The 16,049-nt window shown below is 52.2% G+C and overlaps 1 protein-coding gene across 2 annotated transcripts in view; it reads left to right on the top strand.

Annotated features, from left to right (window-relative positions):
* ext2 (exostosin glycosyltransferase 2) overlaps positions 1 to 14,040 on the top strand; it is a 24,922-nt gene extending 10,882 nt beyond the window's left edge. For both annotated transcript variants that reach the window (XM_035396225.1, XM_035396224.1), the window contains exons 9-15: positions 692 to 823; positions 6,927 to 7,116; positions 9,787 to 9,953; positions 10,593 to 10,736; positions 11,394 to 11,522; positions 13,332 to 13,414; positions 13,880 to 14,040. In XM_035396225.1, coding sequence (XP_035252116.1) covers positions 692 to 823; positions 6,927 to 7,116; positions 9,787 to 9,953; positions 10,593 to 10,736; positions 11,394 to 11,522; positions 13,332 to 13,414; positions 13,880 to 14,018 — 984 coding nt within the window. In that variant the 3' untranslated portion in view covers positions 14,019 to 14,040. The remainder of the gene's footprint in view (positions 1 to 691; positions 824 to 6,926; positions 7,117 to 9,786; positions 9,954 to 10,592; positions 10,737 to 11,393; positions 11,523 to 13,331; positions 13,415 to 13,879) is intronic.
* Positions 14,041 to 16,049: the final 2,009 nt, after the last annotated feature.

Below are 16,049 nucleotides of genomic sequence, written 5' to 3'. Positions count from 1 at the left end.
GGGTTAAGAGACGGGGAGGTGAGCGGGCGGGGGGGGGGGGGGGGTGGCTGTGCGCTGCGGACGCCTGGCCTCCTGGGTCCGGAAGCTTCCGTGTGTTCCCCTCGCAGATGAACAACTTCCTTCCCTCTGTGCGTTTGGGACCCCCCCCACTATGTCTCTGCTGCTCAGCGGACAGTCGCGTGCACCCCACGTGCGTCTACCCACCCCCAGCCCCCCACTTTAGATTTAACGCCCATGGCGCCCTCCCCAAACACTGCACCCCTCCCCCCATGCAAACCCATTTTTACTCTCTACACTAATATTTTTTCCAAGGAGCACATGTGCCCTTGAGTTTAAAAATTTAGGAGCACACTAATGCACCCCAAATAGTAGTTGTGCTCTTAAATTATTTTTCCAGTTAGCACTAATTTTCTGGAGCAAATGCTATTAAAATGGGAGCCCTGTCTTGTGAAATGTTGAGAACTTTTTTAGAAATTATTTGAACGTCCTTTTGTCATCTTCTCCACACCGGACAAGTACAGCACTACTCTGCTGAACTATTGGTTGCCCAGAGCATTTTTTAGGTATATCATTTCATGTGTTAAATACAGCTTCTGTGCGTGACATATATTTTTATGTTATGTCAACGGCATTTTAACTTGGAGAAGTTAATTTTAATAGCTGTTTTAACGGCCGCCGTGTCCGTCCTCAGGCCCACTGGTTCTGGGAGGCCTACTTCAGCTCCATGAAGGCCATCGGCATGACGACCCTGCAGATCATCAACGACCGCATCTACCCCTACGCCGCCCGCACCTACGAGCAGTGGAACAACCCCCCCGTGGTGGTGAGCTACCCCCCCCCCCTTACACACACACACACTCACACACTGCCCCCTGGAGGCCGTTACCCTCTCCACCCCAGCTGTTAGAAAGGGAACGGTACAGGCCTCTGAGTACTCGGTCCCTCTTCCTGACTCAGTAACTGATCCGTTCTTACAGACAGCACGTTAGCGCTCAGAATGCATTCCCCTTCTTACAGACAGCACGTTAGCGCTCAGAATGCATTCCCCTTCTTACAGACAGCACGTTAGCGCTCAGAATGCATTCCCCTTCTTACGGACAGCACGTTAGCGCTCAGAATGCATTCCCCTTCTTACAGACAGCACGTTAGCGCTCAGAATGCATTCCCCTTCTTACAGACAGCACGTTAGCACTCAGAATGCATTCCCCTTCTTACAGACAGCACGTTAGCGCTCAGAATGCATTCCCCTTCTTACAGACAGCACGTTAGCGCTCAGAATGCATTCCCTTTCTTACAGACAGCACGTTAGCGCTCAGAATGCATTCCCTTTCTTACAGGCAGCACGTTAGCGCTCAGAATGCATTCCCTTTCTTACAGACAGCACGTTAGCGCTCAGAATGCATTCCCCTTCTTACGGACAGCACGTTAGCGCTCAGAATGCATTCCCCTTCTTACAGACAGCACGTTAGCACTCAGAATGCATTCCCCTTCTTACAGGCAGCACGTTAGCGCTCAGAATGCATTCCCCTTCTTACAGACAGCACGTTAGCGCTCAGAATGCATTCCCCTTCTTACAGACAGCACGTTCGCGCTCAGAATGCATTCCCCTTCTTACTGACAGCCTGATAGCGCTCAGAATGCATTCCCCTTCTTACAGACAGCACGTTAGCGCTCAGAATGCATTCCCTTTCTTACAGGCAGCACGTTAGCGCTCAGAATGCATTCCCCTTCTTACAGGCAGCCTGTTAGCGCTCAGAATGCATTCCCTTTCTTACGGACAGCCCGTTAGCATTCAGAATGCATTTCCCTTTCTTACAGACAGCACGTTAGCGCTCAGAATGCATTCCCCTTCTTACAGACAGCCTGTTAGCGCTTGGAATGCATTCCCCTTTCTTACAGACAGCACGTTAGCGCTCAGAATGCGTTCCCCTTCTTACGGACAGCACGTTAGCGCTCAGAATGCATTCCCCTTCTTACAGACAGCACGTTAGCGCTCAGAATGCATTCCCTTTCTTACAGACAGCCTGTTAGCGCTCAGAATGCATTCCCTTTCTTACAGACAGCACGTTAGCGCTCAGAATGCATTCCCTTTCTTACGGACAGCACGTTAGCACTCAGAATGCATTCCCTTTCTTACAGGCAGCACGTTAGCGCTCAGAATGCATTCCCCTTCTTACAGACAGCACGTTAGCACTCAGAATGCATTCCCCTTCTTACAGACAGCACGTTAGCACTCAGAATGCATTCCCCTTCTTACAGACAGCACGTTAGCATTCAGAATGCATTCCCTTTCTTATGGACAGCACGTTAGCGCTCAGAATGCATTTCCCTTTCTTACAGACAGCACGTTAGCACTCAGAATGCATTCCCTTTCTTATGGACAGCACGTTAGCGCTCAGAATGCATTCCCCTTCTTACGGACAGCACGTTAGCGCTCAGAATGCATTCCCCTTCTTACAGACAGCACGTTAGCGCTCAGAATGCATTCCCTTTCTTACAGACAGCACGTTAGCGCTCAGAATGCATTCCCCTTCTTACAGACAGCCCGTTCACAGTTATGCTATCTGTTGAGTATCAGCACAGAACCCAGGATATCAACACAGGGATTGTATAGGACACTGGGACTCTCAAACTGAGTACCAGTCGTAATTATTGTATTTCAAAGTAAAATAAATTTAGTGCTTTCTATGAAGAAAATGTTTGAATTTGAAATCCTTCATCAGAAATGACATTCCTCACATCTGTTTGTTGTATGTTTTGTATTTGAGATTACTCATCAAATCGCACATTTCCTTTAGTCCACAGAGTTGCAGTGAACCAATCAGAATAAGCCCTTTCGCTGCCCCCAGTTCCTCTCCTGGTTTTTCCGTGTCTATTAAAGTAAATCAGCGCTTCAGTGCTGCTCTCATGTTCGAGCTGGTTAACGACTTCCTGTCTGTTTCTTGTGGGTCAGTGTCGGACGCCCTCAAAAGAAGTTTCCGCTCGCAAATAAAAAGCTCGCCTTTTATTGGTGGGGACCGGCTGACTTGATGTCGAACGTCAGGGACGGGCTGTTTTTCCTGTAAAAAGCCCGCAGGTTTTACAGGAGCTCGTTTGAGAATGGCTCACACAGGCCTCTGTGTGAGGCCTCTGGAGGGCTTTCTGTTGTTAAATGAGTTAAGTGAGTTCCTTTATTTGCGGTCGCTGCTGTACTGAAGATTAGCTCCCATATTAAATGTGTGAACCTACTCGGTGCATAAACACATCTGCTGCTGCAGTACGGTCTTCTTACTCAGAGTGATTGTAACTCCACAGGCAGCTGTGGGCTCCAGTTAAGCATGTCTTACAGCTGCATGTGTTGCAGTAGCGTTGCGGGAATGTTTCTGCCAGCTGGTGCTGTCCCAGAATCCCCTTCTCCCGGCTTGCCCTGCTGACATATCCCAGAATCCCCTTCTCCCGGCTTGCCCTGCTGACATATCCCAGAATCCCCTTCTCCCGGCTTGCCCTGCTGGCATATACCAGAATCCCCTTCTCCCGGCTTGCCCTGCTGACATATCCCAGAACCCCTTTTCTCTCACCCTGCCCTGGTGCCATATCCCACAATCCTCTTCTCTCACTCTGTTCTACTGAGGTATCCCACAGTCCCCTTCTCTCACACTGCCCTGGCTCCATATCCCATAATCCCCTTCTCTCATCCTGCACTGGTACCGTATCCCAGAGTCCCTCACTTTCTTCCTGCTCCAGTGCGATATCCCACACCTTGCCTTTCTCATGCTGCCCTGGTGTGATTTCCCAGAATCCACCCTGGCACGCACTCGAGCCGGTCTGCAAAGCCACTGATTTTTTATAGACCCTTCTGTCCTTCCTGCTGACCTACAGGAGGCTCGAGGGCTGGATTACAGTGCAGAACCCCCACCGCCCCAGTGCTGCACTTAATCACACCTCTTAATGGATTTTCAGATGGTACATCAATTTTTTTTAAAGCATTCAGTGGTAGGGAGACAGACGTTTCAGTGTTAAGACCGCAGTGGAGTTTCCCTTTCAGTGTTAAGACCGCAGCGGAGTTTCTCTTTCAGTGTTAAGACCGCAGTGGAGTTTCCCTTTCAGTGTTAAGGCCACAGTGGAGTTTCTCTTTCAGTGTTAAGACCGCAGTGGAGTTTCTCTTTCAGTGTTAAGACCGCAGTGGAGTTTCTCTTTCAGTGTTAAGACCACAGTGGAGTTTCTCTTTCCTTGTTAAGACCGCAGTGGAGTTTCTCTTTCAGTGTTAAGACCGCAGCGGAGTTTCTCTTTCAGTGTTAAGACCGCAGTGGAGTTTCTCTTTCAGTGTTAAGACCGCAGTGGAGTTTCTCTTTCAGTGTTAAGACTACAGTGGAGTTTCTCTTTCAGTTTTAAGAGCCAAGTGGAGTTTCTCTTTCTGTGTTAAGACCACAGTGGAGTTTCTCTTTCTGTGTTAAGACCACAGTGGAGTTTCTCTTTCTGTGTTAAGACCGCAGTGGAGTTTCTCTTTCTGTGTTAAGACCACAGTGGAGTTTCTCTTTCAGTGTTAAGACCACAGTGGAGTTTCTCTTTCTGTGTTAAGACCGCAGTGGAGTTTCTCTTTCAGTGTTAAGACTGCAGTGGAGTTTCTCTTTCAGTGTTATGACCGCAGTGGAGTTTCTCTTTCAGTGTTAAGACCGCAGTGGAGTTTCTCTTTCAGTGTTAAGACTCCAGTGGAGTTGTTCTGTCGGATGTTTAGCGAAACACAAGTATGCCACTCAGCATAGTTTGAAGCCCCGCCCACATGGTCATGTGACTCTGTGCCCTGACCAGCTCGGTCTGTCTGTCTGTCCGCCCGTTCGTCTGTGCGTGCGAGAAGCCTGCCTCACGCAGATTTATTCGGCCCGGCTCCGCGTCCTCTCACATCGTTTACGACCCTGCCGGGACCGTTCATAAAACGGACAGGCGCCCCCCCCCTCGGGGGGGGGGGGGGGTTTCCTCCCGAAACGCTTCGCCCCGCTCTGATACCGGAGATCAGAGCTTCGGCCGTTCAGCGGGAGAACACCAAATTCATCTTCTCCGTCCCCCTTTTTCCCATACAAAACACCCCCCCCCCCCCGCGCCAGAGGGAAAGAGTTTGGAAGGGAAGCTCAAAGCCGGGGCCATAGTTTCAAACGGTCGTGCTGAAATAAATCTGCGTGCGTTTGCGCCGGAGTGTCCAGCGGCTTTTACCCCGCGCGCTCTGGCTCCTCCTCCTGCAGCGCACGCACGCACGCACGCACGCGCATGCTTTTACCCCGCGCTCTCTGCCGCCTCCTCCTCCTACAGCACGCACGCACACGCACGCACACATGCACGCACGCACATGTGGGGGAAGGGGGCGGAGCCTCCCGCTAATGACGGACGGCTACCTGCGGAGGAGGAGGGCGTTAATGTTTTACGGCTCGGTGCTTAAGAGTTTACAGTGTGAGGATTGTGGGTAGGGAGAGCGGGTCGTTATTGGCCCATATATGCACTGTTTCACCCGTCTTATTGGCTCCGTGATGCCAGTAAGTAGTTACCATAATAATAATGACCAATAATAATAATAATTTCCTCTAAATCTCCTCTCTTGCTTGTAGCTGTCTCTGCTAACTGGAAATATAATTTAGGAGCACCGTCTTCTAATTGGGATGCCTTGGTGCTGTTTTGAAGAAGTGTTGGCGTCGAGTCCTGCTCTTTCTGTCTCTCTCTCTCTTTCATGTTTTTTCTCTTGATCGTCTCGATCTCTCTCATTGTCATTCAGTCCCTCTGTCTGTCTCTTTCGTTCTCATTCTCTCTCGTTCTGTCATTCTCTCTGTCTCATTCTCTCTCTGCCTCTCGTTCTCGTTCTCTTTTGTTCTCTCATTATTATTTTCTCTCCATCTCTCTGATTACCGGGAGGAAATTCTTTGCTTTTATCGGGCCTTGCAGGCTGTTGTGTGATTTATGGCTCTTTAAATGCCGCCTCTATTGGTGGAGTGGGGTTTGGGCAGGCAGAAAGGTCACAGCTCGCTCCCCTAGATTTTTAGTAACGAGGTGTCGCTTCCACTCTTAGTGTGCGACTGTGCGTGCTTGCGTGTGTGTGTTCTCTTGTGTTTCCACTTTGTGCGTGTGCGCGCATGTGTGCGTTTCATCTACATTGGGAGATTAAAGTCTTTTAATAATTGAAATAGTCACTGATTGAAATGAGGTGTGATTGTTGGCCCTGTGGAATGGGAAAGCAGATGGGTTTTTCCACAGCAGCAATATTTCTGCCCCAACAGAAAGCACACTTCAGATTACATGTGCATTTTACACATGGCAATGGAGAGAGAGAGAGAAAGAGGGACAGGCTGGTTTCTGTGTGGTCACAATACAATGTGTTTTCTGATGTGGAAGTGGTTGTGCTGTCTTTGCGGTCTCCTCTCTCTTGTGCGGTCATATTGTGGTCTCTCTATTTTGTAGTCATATTGCGGTCTCTGTTTTGAGGTCATATTGCGGTCTCACCGCTGTATTGTGTGGTCATATTGCGGTCTTTTTATTGTGAGGTCATATTTCGGTCTCTCTCTCTCTCTATTGTGAGGTCATATTGCGGTCTCTCTCTCTCTCTATTGTGAGGTCACATTGCTGTCTCTCTCTCTCTGTATTGTGAGGTCATATTGCAGTCTCTCTCTCTCTCTATTGTGAGGTCACATTGCGGTCTCTCTCTCTGTATTGTGAGGTCATAATGCGGTCTCTCTCTATTGTGATGTCATATTGCGGTCTCTCTCTCTATTGTGAGGTCACATTGCGGTCTCTCTCTCTCTGTATTGTGAGGTCATAATGCGGTCTCTATTGTGATGTCATATTGCGGTCTCTCTCTCTCTCTATTGTGAGGTCACATTGCGGTCTCTCTCTCTGTATTGTGAGGTCATAATGCGGTCTCTCTCTATTGTGATGTCACATTGCGGTCTCCCTCTCTCTCCCTGCAGAAGTGGTCCAGTGTGAACAGCCCGCTGTTCCTGCCGCTCATCCCGCCGCGGTCCCCGGGCTTCACCGCCGTGGTCCTGACCTACGACCGCGTGGAGAGCCTGTTCCGCGTCATCACCGAGATCTCCAAGGTGCCCAGCCTGGCCAAGCTGCTGGTGGTGTGGAACAACCAGAACAAGAGCCCGCCCGAAGGTGAGCCCCGCCCCCCTTCTTATACAGGCCCCGCCTCTGGGAGGGAGGAGCCCCAGTTATGATTGACAGCCAGTCCCCCTGCTCAGGGATCCCTTGGTTTAGAATGTGGAAAATTCCAAGGGATGTGTGAGGTCACAATGTTAACCGTCACACAGAGAAATAAAAATATCATTTTGTTTTAGGACCAGAAGTATCCCAAGTTTTCGTTTTGGATTGTTTTTTTAATTTATTTTTTTAAACTTAAAAACGAATTCATTTATAAATAAGAATCTTTGTTTTTTGTCCTAGAAAACCCTACAAAAGCTTGAGAACTGCTGCTGGAATCTCATCTCAGGCCTGTAATCCCAGTAATAAAACTGAGAGATAGAGTCCAGTGTGGCTCCATCCCTCTCAGATCTGGCTGAGAATGCAGACTGGCCAGTTAAGCTCGGCGTTGAGTGAGTGGCCTGGTCAGCCTGCTGAGTCTGCTTCACCCTGCAGTCACCTGAGATCAACCAATAACAGCCCTGCCCTTATTAACCAACGAGGGAACAGGCTGAAGCCTGATCGGTTGTCGGGACAAACGTTGAGATTTATGTGACCGTTGCCTGTTTGTGATGCTGTAAGCTTGATGTAGTTATTCGTAAGTGCCGTTATAAATGTTATCTTCGTTTATGTCCCTGCCTGGGTTTTGAGTGTGCTGGAAAGTGTGGCTCTTTTACAGCTGACTCATCAGGTCAGAGGAACTGGAGAAGTCTCAGCGGCTCTGATTGGTCAGTGGGACACTGATAGTGTCCAATAAAATTGATGATTTTCCTGGGAGAACGGCCTTAAGTGGCAAGGATGTGCAACTGCATCTGCTAGTATCAGGATCTCTGTGTTCACTTATAAGCTTCGATGCATTTATAGTCTGTTGTGCACATAAGTTTCCATTCGTAAGTCACACCACTGTCGAAACAACATGTAACAGAGAACACAGAATTACTGTAACTGTAAGAGTTGCTCTTCAAGAACAGAGACATCCTGCTGGGCTAGATATGAGGAGTTCTACACTGTCACATGTCAGACAGTGCTGGTGGGAACAGCACATACTCACATAGAGACAGACTTCTTTTCCCCTGGCATATATCCACTTTTTCACCTGTGTTATTAGGCTAAAAAGCCTTGTGCCTCAGGTGACACCTGGCTTTCGGTCTCTCTCAGGTAATATAGCCATTATAGATGTGTCAGGTAAACTGAATATCAGGTGTTTACTGCAGGGCCTGTCCCTAACGAAGGCCCTTAACGAGGTGATTAAGTTCAGGCTCGTTGAGGGCGTGAATTGTGCAGAGGAGGCCCCAGAATCTCGGAAAGGGAGCGGGCTTTTGGGACGGGAGCGGAATTAAGCAGGTGGTCCTGCTGAGATCCCCTGCTCCATCCCACGCGGTACCTCCCACGCGGGACCCCCCCCCCCCCCCCCCTCTGTGGGACAGCCCCTGCCCCCCCCCCCCCCCAAAACCCCGCCTCCTCCCAGGGCTTGTAAACTCTGGCCCTCGCTGGCTCTGTCCTCCAAGGATCCCCCCCCCTCCCCCCCGCCCCCCCCCCCGTAACCCCTCGCGAACCGGCCTCAGCCCTGGTGGAGTGATGTCATCGTGGAGGCATGGATTTCACTTTTAATTCTGGAGCCCTTTTCATCTCCCAACGGCATCCGGCAGCTGGGAAAGGCTTTGTCTTCTGTTGTTTTGTTCTTTTCCCCCCCCCCCTCTGCCCCCCCCCCACGCTATGCGGCTTTTTCCAGGCTCTGCAGGAATGGCAAGGCCTCAAGCTCTCTGCACAGTCCGCTAAATACCCGCCATAATACTACTCCTCTACGCTCCTCCATTTTGTTTATTTACAAAATCGTGACTGCTGACAAAGGCACATCAGCGTAACCGCAGTGCTACGCCTTTAATACGCTGATTTTTTTTTTGCCACAATTTCGTTTGCTTTGTCGCTGATCTCTTTGCGTCCAGTAGAGGTGTAATCCGGCGCACCTTAAAATCGCACTTCCCCGTTCGGTGACCTCAGGAGCGGCGCTCGGAGCGCGCGCTGCGGTTAGATTGAACTCGCGCCGCTCCGCGTTTCCGTTGCGGAGTCATCTGGAAGACGTCGGCCGGCCTCAGGAACGCCGTCGGGTCCCCGCTGAGGGTTTTTATTGGGTGACAGGCGCTCGGACAGCTGTCTTCTCCGTGCCGTGGACGACTCCCAAACTGTTGCACAACCTGAGAACAGGGGTGGGGGGGTGGGGGGCGGCGCGGTTCCGTACTCTGAGGGGAGGGATGGGGGATGGGGGATGGGGGATGGGGGATGGGGGATGGGGGGTGGGGGGGGGTTTGGCTCCGTGCTCTGAGTGGATTTTTCAGCGGGAATCGCGGTCAGAGTTTTACTGGACCCTTTTGCTTCGTTGGGACGGACGCACAGCTGAGGGCTCGGCCCGAATGTCCCCCGTGGCCCACCCCCGGAAACGAGGCTGCTGAACCAACCCCCCCCCCCCCCCCCCCCAACCCAACCCCCCTGCTGTTCCCTGCTCTAACACTGTGTTTTATTTCAGGGTACGACTGTCCGTTTCTCAGATTTGGATTGTGCCGATACGATCTCTGATCTTCTCTCTCCTCCTCTTGTTTCCCTCCTCCTCCTCCTCCTCCTCCTCCTCCTCTCGCCCTGCCGGTGTAGAGTCGCTCTGGCCGAAGATCGCCGTGCCGCTCAAGGTGGTGCGCACCAAGGAGAACAAGCTGAGCAACCGCTTCTTCCCCTACGACGAGATCGAGACGGAGGCCGTGCTGGCCATCGACGACGACATCATCATGCTGACCTCCGACGAGCTGCAGTTCGGCTACGAGGTGGGCGGGGGGCGGGGGCGGGGGCGGGGCCGGGGGCGGGGGCGGGGGCGGGGGCGGGGGCGGGGAGGGTGACGCGATCTTTAGAGCAGACGCGAGCGCTGAAACGGGCTGTGAGGGGAACCGTCTGCTTTTGGGGCCCTGTTAGATCTGCGCCAGCTGCGCCCAGTTTTTTAAAAAAGCCGGGACGTTTTTTTTTTATTGGTGGCGTCGCTTTGGTGATGTCATGGGCCCGTCTGGGTTCCTGCGGGAAGCCCTGGGCGTCTACGGGACAGGGCGCGGTGAGGTCAGAAACGTAATCCCTTACAAGCGTAAGCGTGTTGCCACGGTGACCTCGTAGTTCTGAATGTTTCCCCCTGGTAACGGTAACGCTAGCTAACGTTAGCTAGCACGCTTACTCAAGCGGTTTCAGCTGGTTTAAAGTGGACACACTGGGGCAGTTGCAGAGGGTTTGGGTTTAAAATGGGGGGGTGGGTGGAGTGAACACGGGGGGGGTGGGACGGGGAGCAGGGATCATGGATCCGACCTCCGAAACCCCGCTCTCCAGGGAAGAGTCACAGACCTGCCCGTTTGAACATTCATGCGGTTTTGGGTTTGTCTGACCGCCTGTGCGTCCCCCACCCCCCCCCCCTCCGCCCCCAGGTGTGGCGGGAGTTCCCCGACAGGCTGGTGGGGTACCCCGGCCGGCTGCACCTGTGGGACCACGAGATGGGCAAGTGGAAGTACGAGTCCGAGTGGACCAACGAGGTCTCCATGGTGCTGACTGGAGCGGCCTTCTACCACAAGGTACTGTACCTCTACAGAGCCCCGCCCTCTATCATAAGGTACAGAGCCCTGCCCTCTACTGAGCATGACCCACTACAGAGCCCCGCCCTTTATCATAAAGTACCGAGCCCCGCTCACTACAGAACCCCTCCCTCTACAGAGCCCCAGCCCCAGCTCATGCCCCACCCCTAGGTCTGTGTGAGGTCAGGGGTGGGGCTAGGTTATCCAACAACATGGAGCAACCAGGCATTTCAATCGTCTTAGATATTTTCGTTGTTCGCCGATGAATTCCTCTTGATAAGGAAACTATCGCACTGTGGAACTGCTTCCCTGGTCATGTAATGGAAGCAGAGGACTTCAGGATAATCAGGTCCTGGCGTGAAGCAGTACTGGATGCTAGACAGATGGTAAATGGTGCGTGTAATAAGGCCAGAATAGCCTGTTCTCATTATTATGTGTTAGCTGCTTGTGTTTATGGATAGTATGAAGGTTTTGGCTTGAATTTACTTTTCATTTTCACTTTGAAGTCTTCAGTGTCCATTGGCTTGTTTTAAAGAGGCAGAATCTGTAACTGTGGAAACTTTGCTCAAGACTGACGGCCCTCTCCCTCTCTCTCTCTCCCCCCCTCTCTCTCTCTCTCTCCCTCTCCACCCCCTCCCCCTTTCTCTCTCTCTTCAGTACTTTAACTATCTGTACACCTACAAGATGCCTGGGGACATCAAGAACTGGGTGGACAACCACATGAACTGTGAGGACATCGCCATGAACTTCCTGGTGGCCAACATCACTGGCAAGGCCCCCATCAAGGTACGACCTGCGGAGGGAACAGCCTCTCCAGAGTGTGTGTACTGCAGGGAGTGTTCAGAGTGTGTGTCCTGCAGGGAGTGTTCAGGGTGTGTGTACTGCAGGGAGTGTTCAGGGTGTGTGTACTGCAGGGAGTGTCCAGGGTGTGTGTACTGCAGGTAGTGTTCAGGGTGTGTGTACTGCAGGGAGTGTTCAGGGTGTGTGTACTGCAGGGAGTGTCCAGTGTGTGTGTGTCCTGCAGAGAGTGTCCAGAGTGTGTGCTCGCGCTGCAACGGGTGTCCAGTGTGTTTTCGCGCTGCAGGGGGTGTCCAGAGTGTGTGTGTGTGTGTGTGCTGCAGGGAGTGTCCAGTGTGTGTGTACTGCAGGGAGTGTTCAGGGTGTGTGTACTGCATGGAGTGTTCAGAGTGTGTGTACTGCATGGAGTGTTCAGAGTGTGTGTACTGCAGGGAGTGTCCAGTGTGTGTGTACTGCAGGGAGTCTCCAGAGTGTGTGTGTGTGTGTACTGCAGGGAGTGTCCAGTGTGTGTGTGTGTGTGTGTGTGTGTGTGTGTGTGTGTGTGTGTGCTGCAGGGAGTGTCCAGTGTGTGTGTGTACTGCAGGGAGTGTCCAGAGTGTGTGTACTGCAGAGTGTTTGTTCTGTGGTATGGAGAGTGGTGCATTGTGGGATACATGTCTGTGGTCTTGGAGGCTGTTTCTGTGCTGAGCAGAGGCAGCAATGACAGGCTGTGTGCCGTTAGAGAATGCAGACGAGGCCCCACTGCCCCCCCCCCCCCCCCCCCCGCCCCCCCCATGGGCCCCCCACGCCCCCGCTCAGGTCTGCAGACACTTTGGGGTTACCTGGCTTATCTGTGTTTGAGTGATGTCCCGACTCCATAAACCGTGTCCCCCTAACCCCGTCAGGGCGCGCTCGCTTCGCTCTTAGACAAACACCCCCCCCGCCCCCCACCCATCCCTCATCCGCCAGGCCCCTGCTCCCATTCTGGGGTAAGGAGGTGGGGGTCTGGCTATAACTCACTGCTGAGGGAGGCACTGGCAGTGGAGACGGGTGTGCTTTTATACAACACATGCACACACACACACACATGCACTCATGCTCACATGTTCACGCTCACACACACATGCACACTTACACTCCTGCACGTTCACACATGCACACTTATACGCATGCACACTCACACACACACACACACGCTCACACTTCTGCTCACACACACACTCGCGTGCTCTCACACACAGGCTCACACACACACACACACACACTGACTCTCATACATAGATTCATATACACACACACACACATGCACACTTACACTCCTGCATGTTCACACATTCTCACACTCACATGCTCGCACTCACACATGCACACTTACACTCATGCACGTTCACACATGCTCACTCACACACACACACGCTCACGCTTCTGCTCACACACACACACACACTCGCGTGCTCTCACACACACACACACACACGCACGCACACACACACACACACTCTGGTACAGCGGAGGTACACTGCCTGTCACTCAAACACAGGGCTTATCTCATTAATAAAGCGCTTTTATGAAAGGCCTGTCAGCCCTGTCTTTATTTATGACGTAACGGCAGAATAAATCTGCAGGAGGGGAGCTGCTGGGGCTCCTTATGTACTTACAGGGGAGGGAGGGGAGGTGGGGGGGAGGTGCAGGGAGGGAGTTGTGGGAGTTTTGACATCATGACTGGTTCTGGGCTCGGAGTTTGAGAGGCTGTCCTACACAGAGAACAGGGGCGGTTGTTTTCACGAAAGGTAAAAGTGCTGTCTCTGCTGCTTTTAGGTGACCCCTCGGAAGAAGTTCAAGTGTCCCGAGTGCACGGCCATCGACGGGCTGTCCCTGGACCAGACGCACATGGTGGAGAGGTACGTGCTCCGGTCTGAGCATGCTCAGTAGCCTCAGTGAGGGAGAGGTATGCCCTCCCGTCTGAGCATGCTCAGTAGCTCAGTGAGGGAGAGGTATGTGCTCTGGTCTGAGCATGCTCAGTAGCCTCTGTGGGGGAGAGTTTTGTGCTTCGGTCTGAGCATGCTCAGTAGCCTTTGTGGGGGAGAGGTACATGCTGTGGTCTGAGCATGCTCAGTTGCATGAGATATGCAGTCAATCAAAAAAATCTCTCAACATGCTATTTGGTACACAAGTGCAGTGTCGCACGTATTTCACCAAAGAAATTAACAGAGGAAAGTGTGTGTGAGAATGTGTGTGCTCATGCATGCATGTGTGCTTGTGCGTGAGTGTGTGTGCGTGTGAGCTTGTGTTTGCATGAGAGCGTGCGTGTGGTAAATGATGAAGCTCTCAGTCTCACAGTTCGCCCCTCCCTCTTCTCTCTCCAGGTCGGAGTGCATCAACAAGTTTGCCTCCGTTTTTGGGACCATGCCCCTCAAGGTGGTGGAGCACCGCGCCGACCCCGTCCTGTACAAGGACGACTTCCCCGAAAAACTCAAGAGTTTCCCCAACATTGGGAGCCTGTGAGAACAGACCCCCCCCCCCCACCCCCCCCAAAAAAAAACGGACACGTTCCAGACTTTCATTTCAGATCAGACAATCCCCTGCCGTTCCACAACTTTACCCTTTCATTTCCTTTCGCTCGGTACTCTTTCACAGAGAGAGGGGGATGGACTGTCTTCTGCTGCTCCTGAGAAAGAGAGGCAGGGAGGGAGAGAGTAGAGAGGGAGAGAGATATAGGGAGAGGGAGAAGGAGAGAGAGGAAAGGAGAGATTGTCGGAGTGAGAAGAGGGGTAGAGGTAGAGAGAAAAAGAGTTGGGAAAAGGGAGAAGTGTAAGTATTTGACTTTGTTGGGTTCCAGAGGAAGCGGAATGGGGACTCAGATGTGGGGACTGCTGCTCCTCTGTCCTAGTGGACCCCAGTGTGTACCCACTTAACCTGCAGATCATGAAACAGTGTGCTTTTAATGAAGACATCTGCCCCCCCCCCCCCACGACCGGGGGTACCCCTTACCGCCAAGTTCCAGTGTCCCAGGACCAGGGTACCCCTTACCACCAAGTTCCAGTGCCCCAGGACCAGGGTACCCCTTACCGCCAAGTTCCAGTGCCCCAGGACCAGGGTACCCCTTACCACCAAGTTCCAGTGCCCCTGGACCAGGGGGTACCCCTTACCGCCAAGTCCCAGCGCCCCTGGACCAGGGGGTACCCCTTACCGCCAAGTTCCAGTGCCCCTGGACCGGGGTACCCCTTCCCACCAAGTTCCAGTGCCCCTGGATCGGGGTACCCCTTACTGCAAAGTCAGAGAGCCCCACGACCAGGGGGTACCCCTTACCCGCTAGTCCCAGTGCCCCTGGACTGGGAGCACCCCTTACCACCAAGTCCCAGCGCCCCACAACCAGGGGGTACCCCTTACTGCTAGTCCCAGTGCCCCTGGACTGGGGGTACCCCTTACCGCCAAGTCACTGCCACACCCGCTCACCACAGCAGCTGTACCGAGGTCAGCGTCCCCACCTGGGGGCTTCTGCAGCTCTGTCCATCTAAGCGCAGAGCGGACTGCGGTGGACACATCCGGCCCGGCCAGCGCTCCTCATGGCCACGTTTAACACCCCCCTGCTGAAGAGTCCGGTCCCCGTCCCCGAAAAATCTGCTGTGCGATCCGTTGGTTACTGTATATAACGTATAAATAACGAGTTCTAGGACAAGAGGTTTGGCGAACTGACTTGAAAGACAATGCTGTTTACGCCAGTCTCTCTCTCTCTCATTGCTGGCATTATTCACTTACTGCTTGTCTCAGACTGTTTAAATAATTCTGTGGCTTGTTCAGACGCGATAACCAGTGGCAGGCTAGTTCGGGACGTTGTGTACTTGTACATTTCCTGTGACACATTTCAGAGCGGCTGCCTCACAAATATTAACTCGCTTTTTTTCCTGGTGGGATTTAGGCAGCTTGTGTCCTGAAACACTGCCTATCGGAAGGACTGTTGGCAGGAAAATAAAGAGAAGTAAACAGTCCTAATGGCAGAAGTGCATTCCGTCCCACCAATCAGCTTAGAGAAAGAGAGGTCAAAGGGCATACAAGAACAAATGAGGAAGTCAAGGCACAGCTACTGAACGAACCCCCATTATTCTCCACAGGTGGTAAGAATGGAAATTTGATGAGCAGATTCATCACAGCGAGGTCAGAACTGTTATTTAATGCCGCCCGTTTCATTGGAACAGGACAGTTGAGAGTTCGTTGCTGTCTGGCCACGTTGATACAGGAAGTTGTCTGAGCTTCGTCCTGTTGTCACCGTGGAAACAGGTAAACGGTTGCACCTCTGTCCTGCGAGGTTCTTTGCGAGAGCACAGCTGAACGGTCTGGTGCTGGAGCCGTCTTTGTGAAAAGCCCCCCAGCCAATCACAGAACGGTCACTTCACAGTTAGCCCAGGGTCTTCCATGCAGGTTTAGCACCAAGTTTCAAACAAACACTTCAGATGTATTAAAATTAGTTTTATTTAATGTTGTTTTTAAATGTTATTTTAATGTCAGTTTTTTTTTTTTCTACTCCCAACTGTATTG

The sequence above is a fragment of the Anguilla anguilla genome, chromosome 16 (genome assembly GCF_013347855.1).
Source record: "Anguilla anguilla isolate fAngAng1 chromosome 16, fAngAng1.pri, whole genome shotgun sequence".
Taxonomy (NCBI): domain Eukaryota; kingdom Metazoa; phylum Chordata; class Actinopteri; order Anguilliformes; family Anguillidae; genus Anguilla; species Anguilla anguilla.
The sequence above is the reverse complement of the archived record's forward strand: the minus strand, read 5'-3'. Positions and strand labels throughout refer to the sequence as shown.